The sequence below is a fragment of the Argiope bruennichi genome, chromosome 7 (genome assembly GCF_947563725.1).
Source record: "Argiope bruennichi chromosome 7, qqArgBrue1.1, whole genome shotgun sequence".
NCBI classification, from domain to species: Eukaryota; Metazoa; Arthropoda; class Arachnida; order Araneae; family Araneidae; genus Argiope; species Argiope bruennichi.
In genome coordinates this window covers 80,287,773-80,302,104 of record NC_079157.1, presented here as the reverse complement: position 1 = coordinate 80,302,104, position 14,332 = coordinate 80,287,773, and the positions used below count along the sequence as shown (strand labels likewise).

The 14,332-nt window shown below is 27.0% G+C and overlaps 1 protein-coding gene across 1 annotated transcript in view; it reads right to left on the bottom strand.

Annotated features, from left to right (window-relative positions):
• Positions 1-14,332, bottom strand: part of LOC129974994 (fibrillin-2-like) — a 124,278-nt gene that overhangs the window by 91,784 nt on the left and 18,162 nt on the right. The window contains exons 8-14 of the mRNA XM_056087843.1: positions 13,682-13,780; positions 7,929-8,027; positions 6,448-6,546; positions 4,968-5,066; positions 3,498-3,596; positions 2,195-2,293; positions 721-819 (exon numbers count right to left, since the gene is read on the bottom strand). Of these exons, the coding sequence (XP_055943818.1) occupies positions 721-819; positions 2,195-2,293; positions 3,498-3,596; positions 4,968-5,066; positions 6,448-6,546; positions 7,929-8,027; positions 13,682-13,780 (693 nt within the window). The remainder of the gene's footprint in view (positions 1-720; positions 820-2,194; positions 2,294-3,497; positions 3,597-4,967; positions 5,067-6,447; positions 6,547-7,928; positions 8,028-13,681; positions 13,781-14,332) is intronic.

Sequence of the window (14,332 nt, the reverse complement as noted above, 5' to 3'; positions counted from 1 at the left end):
TGGAAGGCATTTAGAGTGGAAAGGCCAGCTTAGCCTCAATTTCTAACTCCAATTAAACTTTTAGTAAATATTGGAGAAGGAAGACCTCCCATTATAATTTGAAATCATTGCTGTGTAAAATAATTCTTTATTACTATCAATATTGTTTCAAATTACCAAACTACTCATCATACCCTAAGAGATAAATCAGGATAATCAACTCCTCAAGTTGTATAGAATTTTTAGAGCATTTTTCTTTTCTTTAATAGATAATTTCAGGTTTAAGCTTTAAGACTTTTATATATATCACTAAATTATTAAAAACCTATTTCTCTCGACACTTTCTTGAATATTTATAAAATCAGTTTTAAAAAAAGAGATTCAAGAAAGGAAATGAATAAGATGACGTCTGGAATTTATAACTTTCTAAATTTTAGATTTTTATTTAGGAACTGAACAGCTGACTTTATACTTTCAACACATGTCATTTATGAAGATTTCAACATTCTGCTTCCATGGCAATAAAAAATTCACTTCAGAAAATTCCGATTTTGATGCACAAAGCAATTTTGTTTATTCTACTTTTTCATTCATCTATTGTCTTGAACTGCAGAGAAATTTTTTCTGTAACTTAATGCCGAAATTTCCGGAATATGAAAATACAATCTTTAACTCTCATAACTGCAACTTTATCAGTAAATATTGATATCAATATCTTAAGAAAATACATTATTCAAATACCTTCGCATTTGTTTTTATTCAAAGAAAATCCTGTGTTGCAAGTACAAACAGGTTGGTCGTCTTTGAAACTGCATACTCCATTTGGACCACAATCACATGCTGAAAGATTCAGAAAAAAATTCCGAATAACAAACAATGGAATTTCAATAGGGGCAAAGAAAATAAATATTTATTTATTCCCACCAGTGATATTAGCAGACAATTTATCGTCTGTTAAACTATGCATACATTATATTATATTACTTTTAAAAAAGAAGGAATATTTCAAGGATTCCTTTATTTAAAATTTACGCTTTCATCATCATCTACATAGTATAGTTTCTATGGATTAGAAAAATAATTTAGATGGTTGAGATGCGTTTTTAAGGGGGGTTTATCTGTGTTTGTGAAGCGGAAAAATTGTAAAATAAAAAAATTTTATACGCGTATTAATAAATTATTAACAATTTATATTTTGTTATAGTGATAAAAAAATGAATATCGCTTATTATATTTCTAACCTCCTCTGTCGAATGAAATAAAAAAACCCAATCAATATAAATGGAAGATAATAAAGAAAGACTAAAATTTAAATTAAGATAAAAAATTCACATATAGAGTACTTAATGAATAAAATAGAAAATTGCTCCCGAATAGAAATATCGTTGGCAAGCTTTTAACTTCTCCAAAGCATTATGATCTGTTCCTTCTTTTAAATCATATAACTATTTAACTATCCATATTAGATAAACAAGTTTCTCCTAAACATGGAAGGCATTTGGAGTGGAAAGACCATCTTAGCCTCATTTTTGAACTCCAATTAAACTTTTAGTAAATATTGGAGAAGGAAGACCTCCCATTATAATTTGAAATCATTGCTGTGTAAAATAATTCTTTATTACTATCAATATTGTTTCAAATTACCAAACTACTCATCATATCCTAAGAGTTAAATCGGGATCATCAACTCCTCAAGTTGTATAGAAATTTTAGAGTATTTTAGTTTTCTTCAATAGATAATTTCAGGTTTAAGCTTTCAGACTTTTACATATTTCACTAAATTATTAAAAACCTATTTCTCTCGACACTTTCTTGAATATCTATAAAATCAGTTTTAAAAAAAGAGATCCAAGAAAGGAAATGAATATGAAGATGTCTGGAATTTATAAATTTCTAAACTTTAATTTTTTATTTTTTATTTAGGAACTGAACAGCTCACATTATACTTTCAACACATGTAATTTATGAAGATTTCAACATTCTGCTTCCATGGCAATAAAAAATTCACTTCAGAAAATTCCGATTTTGATGCACAGAGCAATACTGTATATTCTACTTTTTCATTCATCTATTGTCTTGAACTGCAGAGAAATTTTTTCAGTGACTTAATGCCGAAATTTTCGGAACATGAAAATACAATCTTTTACTCTCATAACTGGAGCTTTATCAGTAAATATTGATATCAATATCTTAAGAAAATACATTAATCAAATACCTTCGCATTTGTTTTTATTCACAGAAAATCCTGTGTTGCAAGTACAAACAGGTTGGTCGTCTTTGAAACCGCATACTCCATTTGGACCACAATCACATGCTGAAAGATTCAGAAAAAAATTCTGAATAAAAAACAATGGAATTTCAATAGGAGCAAAGAAAATAAATATTTACTTATTCCCACCCGTGATTCTAGCAGAAAATTTATCGTCTGTTAAACTATGCGTTCATTATATTATATTACTTTTAAAAAAGAAGGAATATTTCAAGGATTCCTTTATTTTAAATTTACGTTTTCATCATCATCTATATAGTATAGTTTCTATGGATTAGAAAAATAATTTAGATGCGTTTTTAAGGGGTTTTTATCTGTGTTTGTGAAGCTGAAAAATTGTAAAATAAAAAAAAAATTATACGCGTATTAATAAATTATTAACAATTTATATTTTGAAAACATAGTTATTGAAAAATAAATATCGCTTATTATATTTCTAACTTCCTCTGTCGCCTGAAATAAAAAAAAAACCCAATAAATATGAATAGAAGATAATAAAGAAAGACTAAAATTGAAATTAAAATAAAAAATTCACATATCGAGTACTTAATGAATAAAATAGAAAATTGCTCCCGAATAGAAATATCGTTGGCAAGCTTTTAACTTCTCCAAAGCATTATGATCTGTTCCTTCTTTTAAATCATATAACTATTTAACTATCCATATTAGATAAACAAGTTTCTCCTAAACATGGAAGGCATTTGGAGTGGAAAGGCCATCTTAGCCTCATTTTCGAACTCCAATTAAATTTTTTTAAATATTGGAGAAGGAAGACCACCCATTATAATTTGAAATCATTGCTGTGTAAAATAATTCTTTATTACTATCAATATTGTTTCAAATTACCAAACTACTCATCATATCCTAAGAGTTAAATCGGGATCATCAACTCCTCCTCCTTCGAAGATGTCTGGAATTTATAAATTTCTAAACTTTAATTTTTTATTTTTTATTTAGGAACTGAACAGCTCACATTATACTTTCAACACATGTAATTTATGAAGATTTCAACATTCTGCTTCCATGGCAATAAAAAATTCACTTCAGAAAATTCCGATTTTGATGCACAGAGCAATACTGTATATTCTACTTTTTCATTCATCTATTGTCTTGAACTGCAGAGAAATTTTTTCAGTGACTTAATGCCGAAATTTTCGGAACATGAAAATACAATCTTTTACTCTCATAACTGGAACATTATCAGTAAATATTGATATCAATATCTTAAGAAAATACATTATTCAAATACCTTCGCATTTGTTTTTATTCACAGAAAATCCTGTGTTGCAAGTACAAACAGGTTGGTCGTCTTTGAAACTGCATACTCCATTTGGACCACAATCACATGCTGAAAGATTCAGAAAAAAATTCCGAATAACAAACAATGGAATTTCAATAGGGGCAAAGAAAATAAATATTTATTTATTCCCACCAGTGATATTAGCAGACAATTTATCGTCTGTTAAACTAAGCATACATTATATTATATTACTTTTAAAAAAGAAGGAATTTTTTAAGGATTCCTTTATTTTAAATTTACGTTTTCATCATCATTTATATAGTATAGTTTCTATGGACTAGAAAAATAATTTAGATGGTTGAGATGCGTTTTTGAGAGTTTTTTTTCTTTGTTTGTGAAGCTGAAAAATTGTAAAATAAAAAAATTTTATACGCGTATTAATAAATTATTAACAATTTATATTTTGTTATAGTGATAAAAATATGAATATCGCTTATTATATTTCTAACCTCCTCTGTCGAATGAAATAAAAAAACCCAATCAATATAAATAGAAGATAATAAAGAAAGACTAATATTTAAATTAAAATAAAAAATTCACATATCGAGTACTTAATGAATAAAATAGAAAATTTCTCATGAATACAAAAATCGTTGGCAAGCTTTTAACTTCTGCAAAGCATTATGATCTGTTCCTTCTTTTAAATCATATAACAATTTACTTATCCATATTAGATAAATAAGTTTCTCCTAAACATGGAAGGCATTTAGAGTGGAAAGGCAATCTTAGCCTCATTTTCGAACTCCAATTAAACTTTTAGTAAATATTGGAGAATGAAGAGTTCCCATTATATTTTGAAATCATTGCTGTGTAAAATAATTCTTTATTACCATCAATATTGTTTCAAATTACCAAACTACTCATCATATCCTAAGAGATAAATTGGGATCATCAACTCCTCATGTTGTCTGAATTTTTGTAGTATTTTTCTTTTTTTAAATAGATAATTTCAGTTTAAGCTTTAAGACTTTTATATATTTCACTAAATTATTAAAAACCTATTTCTCTCGACACTGCTTGAATATTTATAAAATCAGTTTTAAAAAAAGAGATCCAAGAAAGGAAATGAATATGAAGATGTCTGGAATTTATAACTTTCTAAACTTTAATTTTAGATTTTTATTTAGGAACTGAACAGCTCACATTATACTTTCAACGCATGTAATTTATGAAGATTTCAACATTCTGCTTCCATGGCAATAAAAAATTCACTTCAGAAAATTCCGATTTTGATGCACAGAGCAATTTTGTTTATTCCACTTTTTCATTCATCTATTGTCTTGAACTGCAGAGAAATTTTTTCTGTGAATTAATGCCGAAATTTTCGGAACATGAAAATACAATCTTTTACTCTCATAACTGGAGCTTTATCAGTAAATATTGATATCAATATCTTAAGAAAATACATTAATCAAATACCTTCGCATTTGTTTTTATTCACAGAAAATCCTGTGTTGCAAGTACAAACAGGTTGGTCGTCTTTGAAACCGCATACTCCATTTGGACCACAATCACATGCTGAAAGATTCAGAAAAAAATTCCGAATAACAAACAATGGAATTTCAATAGGGACAAAGAAAATAAATATTTATTTATTCCCACCAGTGATATTAGCAGACAATTTATCGTCTGTTAAACTATGCATACATTATATTATATTACTTTTAAAAAAGAAGGAATATTTCAAGGATTCCTTTATTTAAAATTTACGTTTTCATCATCATCTATATAGTTTAGTTTCTATGGATTAGAAAAATAATTTAGATGGTTGTGATGCGTTTTTAAGGGGTTTTTATCTGTGTTTGTGAAGCTGAAAAATTGTAAAATAAAAAAAAATTTATACGCGTATTAATAAATTATTAACAATTTATATTTAGAAAACATAGTTATTGAAAAATAAATATCGCTTATTATATTTCTAACCTCCTCTGTCGCCTGAAATAAAAAAAAACCCCAATAAATATGAATAGAAGATAATAAAGAAAGACTAAAATTGAAATTAAAATAAAAAATTCACATATCGAGTACTTAATGAATAAAATAGAAAATTGCTCCCGAATAGAAATATCGTTGGCAAGCTTTTAACTTCTCCAAAGCATTATGATCTGTTCCTTCTTTTAAATCATATAACTATTTAACTATCCATATTAGATAAACAAGTTTCTCCTAAACATGGAAGGCATTTGGAGTGGAAAGACCATCTTAGCCTCATTTTCGAACTCCAATTAAACTTTTAGTAAATATTGGAGAAGGAAGACCTCCCATTATAATATGAAATCATTGCTGTGTAAAATAATTCTTTATTACTATCAATATTGTTTCAAATTACCAAACTACTCATCATATCCTAAGAGTTAAATCGGGATCATCAACTCCTCAAGTTGTATAGAAATTTTAGAGTATTTTAGTTTTCTTTAATAGATAATTTCAGGTTTAAGCTTTCAGACTTTTATATATTTCACTAAATTATTAAAAACATATTTCTCTCGACACTTTCTTGAGTATTTATAAAATCAGTTTTAAAAAAAGAGATCCAAGAAAGGAAATGAATATGAAGACGTCTGGAATTTATAACTTTCTAAACTTTAATATTACATTTTTATTTCGGAACTCAACAGCTAACATTATACTTTCAACACATGTCATTTATGAAGATTTCAACATTCTGCTTCCATGGCAATAAAAAATTCACTTCAGAAAATTCCGATTTTGATGCACAGAGCAATTTTGTTAATTCTACTTTTTCATTCATCTATTGTCTTGAACTGCAGAGAAATTTTTTCTGTGAATTAATGCCGAAATTTTCGGAACATGAAAATACAATCTTTTACTCTCATAACTGGAGCTTTATCAGTAAATAGTGATATCAATATCTTAAGAAAATACATTATTCAAATACCTTCGCATTTGTTTTTATTCACAGAAAATCCTGTGTTGCAAGTACAAACAGGTTGGTCGTCTTTGAAACCGCATACTCCATTTGGACCACAATCACATGCTGAAAGATTCAGAAAAAAATTCTGAATAACAAACAATGGAATTTCAATAGGGGCAAAGAAAATAAATATTTATTTATTCCCACCCGTGATATTAGCAGAAAATTTATTGTCTGTTAAACTATGAATACATTATATTATATTACTTTTAAAAAAGAAGGAATATTTCAAGGATTCCTTTATTTTAATTTTACGTTTTCATCATCATCTATATAGTATAGTATCTATGGATTAGAAAAATAATTTAGATAGTTGTGATGCGTTTTTAAGGGGTTTTTATCTGTGTTTGTGAAGCTGAAAAATTAAAAAATAAAAAAAAATTTATACGCGTATTAATAAATTATTAACAATTTATATTTTGAAAACATAATTATTGAAAAATAAATATCGCTTATTATATTTCTAACCTCCTCTGTCGCCTGAAATAAAAAAAAAACTCAATAAATATGAATAGAAGATAATAAAGAAAGACTAAAATTGAAATTAAAATAAAAAAATTCACATATCGAGTACTTAATGAATAAAATAGAAAATTGCTCCCGAATAGAAATATCGTTGGCAAGCTTTTAACTTCTCCAAAGCATTATGATCTGTTCCTTCTTTTAAATCATATAACTATTTAACTATCCATATTAGATAAACAAGTTTCTCCTAAACATGGAAGGCATTTGGAGTGGAAAGGCCATCTTAGCCTCATTTTCGAACTCCAATTAAACTTTTAGTAAATATTGGAGAAGGAAGACCTCCCATTATAATTTGAAATCATTTCTGTGTAAAATAATTCTTTATTACTATCAATATTGTTTCAAATTACCAAACTACTCATCATATCCTAAGAGTTAAATTGGGATCATCAACTCCTCAAGTTGTATAGAAATTTTAGAGTATTTTAGTTTTCTTTAATAGATAATTTCAGGTTTAAGCTTTCAGACTTTTATATATTTCACTAAATTATTAAAAACATATTTCTCTCGACACTTTCTTGAGTATTTATAAAATCAGTTTTAAAAAAAGAGATCCAAGAAAGGAAATGAATATGAAGACGTCTGGAATTTATAACTTTCTAAACTTTAATTTTACATTTTTATTTCGGAACTCAACAGCTAACATTATACTTTCAACACATGTCATTTATGAAGATTTCAACATTCTGCTTCCATGGCAATAAAAAATTCACTTCAGAAAATTCCGATTTTGATGCACAGAGCAATACTGTTTATTCTACTTTTTCATTCATCTATTGTCTTGAACTGCAGAGAAATTTTTTCTGTGAATTAATGCCGAAATTTTCGGAACATGAAAATACAATCTTTTACTCTCATAACTGGAGCTTTATCATTAAATAGTGATATCAATATCTTAAGAAAATACATTATTCAAAAACCTTCGCATTTGTTTTTATTCAAAGAAAATGCCGTGTTGCAAGTACAAAAAGGTTGGTCGTCTTTGAAACTGCATACTCCATTTGGACCACAATCACATGCTGGAAGATTCAGAAAAAAATTCTGAATAACAAACAATTGAATTTCAATAGGGGCAAAGAAAATAAATATTTATTTATTCCCACCCGTGATATTAGCAGAAAATTTATTGTCTGTTAAACTATGAATACATTATATTATATTACTTTTAAAAAAGAAGGAATATTTCAAGGATTCCTTTATTTTAATTTTACGTTTTCATCATCATCTATATAGTATAGTTTCTATGGATTAGAAACATAATTTAGATAGTTGTGATGCGTTTTTAAGGGGTTTTTATCTGTGTTTGTGAAGCTGAAAAATTGTAAAATAAAAAAAAAATTTATACGCGTATTAATAAATTATTAACAATTTATATTTTGAAAACATAGTTATTGAAAAATAAATATCGCTTATTATATTTCTAACCTCCTCTGTCGCCTGAAATAAAAAAAACCCCAATAAATATGAATAGAAGATAATAAAGAAAGACTAAAATTGAAATTAAAATAAAAAATTCACATATCGAGTACTTAATGAATAAAATAGAAAATTGCTCCGGAATAGAAATATCGTTGGCAAGCTTTTAACTTCTCCAAAGCATTATGATCTGTTCCTTCTTTTAAATCATATAACTATTTAACTATCCATATTAGATAAACAAGTTTCTCCTAAACATGGAAGGCATTTGGAGTGGAAAGGCCATCTTAGCCTCATTTTCGAACTCCAATTAAACTTTTAGTAAATATTGGAGAAGGAAGACCTCCCATTATAATTTGAAATCATTGCTGTGTAAAATAATTCTTTATTACTATCAATATTGTTTCAAATTACCAAACTACTCATCATATCCTAAGAGTTAAATCGGGATCATCAACTCCTCAAGTTGTATAGAAATTTTAGAGTATTTTAGTTTTCTTTAATAGATAATTTCAGGTTTAAGCTTTCAGACTTTTATATATTTCACTAAATTATTAAAAACATATTTCTCTCGACACTTTCTTGAGTATTTATAAAATCAGTTTTAAAAAAAGAGATCCAAGAAAGGAAATGAATATGAAGACGTCTGGAATTTATAACTTTCTAAACTTTAATTTTACATTTTTATTTCGGAACTCAACAGCTAACATTATACTTTCAACACATGTCATTTATGAAGATTTCAACATTCTGCTTCCATGGCAATAAAAAATTCACTTCAGAAAATTCCGATTTTGATGCACAGAGCAATTTTGTTTATTCTACTTTTTCATTCATCTATTGTCTTGAACTGCAGAGAAATTTTTTCTGTGAATTAATGCCGAAATTTTCGGAACATGAAAATACAATCTTTTACTCTCATAACTGGAGCTTTATCAGTAAATAGTGATATCAATATCTTAAGAAAATACATTATTCAAATACCTTCGCATTTGTTTTTATTCACAGAAAATCCTGTGTTGCAAGTACAAACAGGTTGGTCGTCTTTGAAACCGCATACTCCATTTGGACCACAATCACATGCTGAAAGATTCAGAAAAAAATTCTGAATAACAAACAATGGAATTTCAATAGGGGCAAAGAAAATAAATATTTACTTATTCCCACCCGTGATTTTAGCAGAAAATATATCGTCTGTTAAACTATGCGTTCATTATATTATATTACTTTTAAAAAAGAAGGAATATTTCAAGGATTCCTTTATTTTAAATTTACGTTTTCATCATCATCTATATAGTTTAGTTTCTATGGATTAGAAAAATAATTTAGATGGTTGTGATGCGTTTTTAAGGGGTTTTTATCTGTGTTTGTGAAGCTGAAAAATTGTAAAATAAAAAAAAATTTATACGCGTATTAATAAATTATTAACAATTTATATTTTGAAAACATAGTTATTGAAAAATAAATATCGCTTATTATATTTCTAACCTCCTCTGTCGCCTGAAATAAAAAAACCCCCCAATAAATATGAATAGAAGATAATAAAGAAAGACTAAAATTGAAATTAAAATAAAAAATTCACATATCGAGTACTTAATGAATAAAATAGAAAATTGCTCCCGAATAGAAATATCGTTGGCAAGCTTTTAACTTCTCCAAAGCATTATGATCTGTTCCTTCTTTTAAATCATATAACTATTTAACTATCCATATTAGATAAATAAGTTTCTCCTAAACATGGAAGGCATTTGGAGTGGAAAGACCATCTTAGTCTCATTTTCGAACTCCAATTAAACTTTTAGTAAATATTGGAGAAGGAAGACCTCCCATTATAATATGAAATCATTGCTGTGTAAAATAATTCTTTATTACTATCAATATTGTTTCAAATTACCAAACTACTCATCATATCCTAAGAGTTAAATCGGGATCATCAACTCCTCAAGTTGTATAGAAATTTTAGAGTATTTTAGTTTACTTTAATAGATAATTTCAGGTTTAAGCTTTCAGACTTTTATATATTTCACTAAATTATTAAAAACATATTTCTCTCGACACTTTCTTGAGTATTTATAAAATCAGTTTTAAAAAAAGAGATCTAAGAAAGGAAATGAATATGAAGACGTCTGGAATTTATAACTTTCTAAACTTTAATTTTACATTTTTATTTCGGAACTCAACAGCTAACATTATACTTTCAACACATGTCATTTATGAAGATTTCAACATTCTGCTTCCATGGCAATAAAAAATTCACTTCAGAAAATTCCGATTTTGATGCACAGAGCAATTTTGTTTATTCTACTTTTTCATTCATCTATTGTCTTGAACTGCAGAGAAATTTTTTCTGTGAATTAATGCCGAAATTTTCGGAACATGAAAATACAATCTTTTACTCTCATAACTGGAGCTTTATCAGTAAATAGTGATATCAATATCTTAAGAAAATACATTATTCAAATACCTTCGCATTTGTTTTTATTCATAGAAAATCCTGTGTTGCAAGTACAAACAGGTTGGTCGTCTTTGAAACCGCATACTCCATTTGGACCACAATCACATGCTGAAAGATTCAGAAAAAAATTCTGAATAACAAACAATGGAATTTCAATAGGGGCAAAGAAAATAAATATTTACTTATTCCCACCCGTGATTTTAGCAGAAAATATATCGTCTGTTAAACTATGCGTTCATTATATTATATTACTTTTAAAAAAGAAGGAATATTTCAAGGATTCCTTTATTTAAAATTTACGTTTTCATCATCATCTATATAGTTTAGTTTCTATGGATTAGAAAAATAATTTAGATGGTTGTGATGCGTTTTTAAGGGGTTTTTATCTGTGTTTGTGAAGCTGAAAAATTGTAAAATAAAAAAAAATTTATACGCGTATTAATAAATTATTAACAATTTATATTTAGAAAACATAGTTATTGAAAAATAAATATCGCTTATTATATTTCTAACCTCCTCTGTCGCCTGAAATAAAAAAAAACCCCAATAAATATGAATAGAAGATAATAAAGAAAGACTAAAATTGAAATTAAAATAAAAAATTCACATATCGAGTACTTAATGAATAAAATAGAAAATTGCTCCCGAATAGAAATATCGTTGGCAAGCTTTTAACTTCTCCAAAGCATTATGATCTGTTCCTTCTTTTAAATCATATAACTATTTAACTATCCATATTAGATAAACAAGTTTCTCCTAAACATGGAAGGCATTTGGAGTGGAAAGACCATCTTAGCCTCATTTTCGAACTCCAATTAAACTTTTAGTAAATATTGGAGAAGGAAGACCTCCCATTATAATATGAAATCATTGCTGTGTAAAATAATTCTTTATTACTATCAATATTGTTTCAAATTACCAAACTACTCATCATATCCTAAGAGTTAAATCGGGATCATCAACTCCTCAAGTTGTATAGAAATTTTAGAGTATTTTAGTTTTCTTTAATAGATAATTTCAGGTTTAAGCTTTCAGACTTTTATATATTTCACTAAATTATTAAAAACATATTTCTCTCGACACTTTCTTGAGTATTTATAAAATCAGTTTTAAAAAAAGAGATCCAAGAAAGGAAATGAATATGAAGACGTCTGGAATTTATAACTTTCTAAACTTTAATTTTACATTTTTATTTCGGAACTCAACAGCTAACATTATACTTTCAACACATGTCATTTATGAAGATTTCAACATTCTGCTTCCATGGCAATAAAAAATTCACTTCAGAAAATTCCGATTTTGATGCACAGAGCAATTTTGTTTATTCTACTTTTTCATTCATCTATTGTCTTGAACTGCAGAGAAATTTTTTCTGTGAATTAATGCCGAAATTTTCGGAACATGAAAATACAATCTTTTACTCTCATAACTGGAGCTTTATCAGTAAATAGTGATATCAATATCTTAAGAAAATACATTATTCAAATACCTTCGCATTTGTTTTTATTCACAGAAAATCCTGTGTTGCAAGTACAAACAGGTTGGTCGTCTTTGAAACCGCATACTCCATTTGGACCACAATCACATGCTGAAAGATTCAGAAAAAAATTCTGAATAACAAACAATGGAATTTCAATAGGGGCAAAGAAAATAAATATTTACTTATTCCCACCCGTGATATTAGCAGAAAATTTATTGTCTGTTAAACTATGAATACATTATATTATATTACTTTTAAAAAAGAAGGAATATTTCAAGGATTCCTTTATTTTAATTTTACGTTTTCATCATCATCTATATAGTATAGTTTCTATGGATTAGAAAAATAATTTAGATAGTTGTGATGCGTTTTTAAGGGGTTTTTATCTGTGTTTGTGAAGCTGAAAAATTGTAAAATAAAAAAAAAATTTATACGCGTATTAATAAATTATTAACAATTTATATTTTGAAAACATAGTTATTGAAAAATAAATATCGCTTATTATATTTCTAACCTCCTCTGTCGCCTGAAATAAAAAAAAACTCAATAAATATGAATAGAAGATAATAAAGAAAGACTTAAATTGAAATTAAAATAAAAAAATTCACATATCGAGTACTTAATGAATAAAATAGAAAATTGCTCCCGAATAGAAATATCGTTGGCAAGCTTTTAACTTCTCCAAAGCATTATGATCTGTTCCTTCTTTTAAATCATATAACTATTTAACTATCCATATTAGATAAACAAGTTTCTCCTAAACATGGAAGGCATTTGGAGTGGAAAGGCCATCTTAGCCTCATTTTCGAACTCCAATTAAATTTTTTTAAATATTGGAGAAGGAAGACCTCCCATTATAATTTGAAATCATTGCTGTGTAAAATAATTCTTTATTACTATCAATATTGTTTCAAATTACCAAACTACTCATCATATCCTAAGAGTTAAATCGGGATCATCAACTCCTCCTCCTTCGAAGATGTCTGGAATTTATAAATTTCTAAACTTTAATTTTTTATTTTTTATTTAGGAACTGAACAGCTCACATTATACTTTCAACACATGTAATTTATGAAGATTTCAACATTCTGCTTCCATGGCAATAAAAAATTCACTTCAGAAAATTCCGATTTTGATGCACAGAGCAATACTGTATATTCTACTTTTTCATTCATCTATTGTCTTGAACTGCAGAGAAATTTTTTCAGTGACTTAATGCCGAAATTTTCGGAACATGAAAATACAATCTTTTACTCTCATAACTGGAACATTATCAGTAAATATTGATATCAATATCTTAAGAAAATACATTATTCAAATACCTTCGCATTTGTTTTTATTCACAGAAAATCCTGTGTTGCAAGTACAAACAGGTTGGTCGTCTTTGAAACTGCATACTCCATTTGGACCACAATCACATGCTGAAAGATTCAGAAAAAAATTCCGAATAACAAACAATGGAATTTCAATAGGGGCAAAGAAAATAAATATTTATTTATTCCCACCAGTGATATTAGCAGACAATTTATCGTCTGTTAAACTAAGCATACATTATATTATATTACTTTTAAAAAAGAAGGAATTTTTTAAGGATTCCTTTATTTTAAATTTACGTTTTCATCATCATTTATATAGTATAGTTTCTATGGACTAGAAAAATAATTTAGATGGTTGAGATGCGTTTTTGAGAGTTTTTTTTCTTTGTTTGTGAAGCTGAAAAATTGTAAAATAAAAAAATTTTATACGCGTATTAATAAATTATTAACAATTTATATTTTGTTATAGTGATAAAAATATGAATATCGCTTATTATATTTCTAACCTCCTCTGTCGAATGAAATAAAAAAACCCAATCAATATAAATAGAAGATAATAAAGAAAGACTAATATTTAAATTAAAATAAAAAATTCACATATCGAGTACTTAATGAATAAAATAGAAAATTTCTCATGAATACAAAAATCGTTGGCAA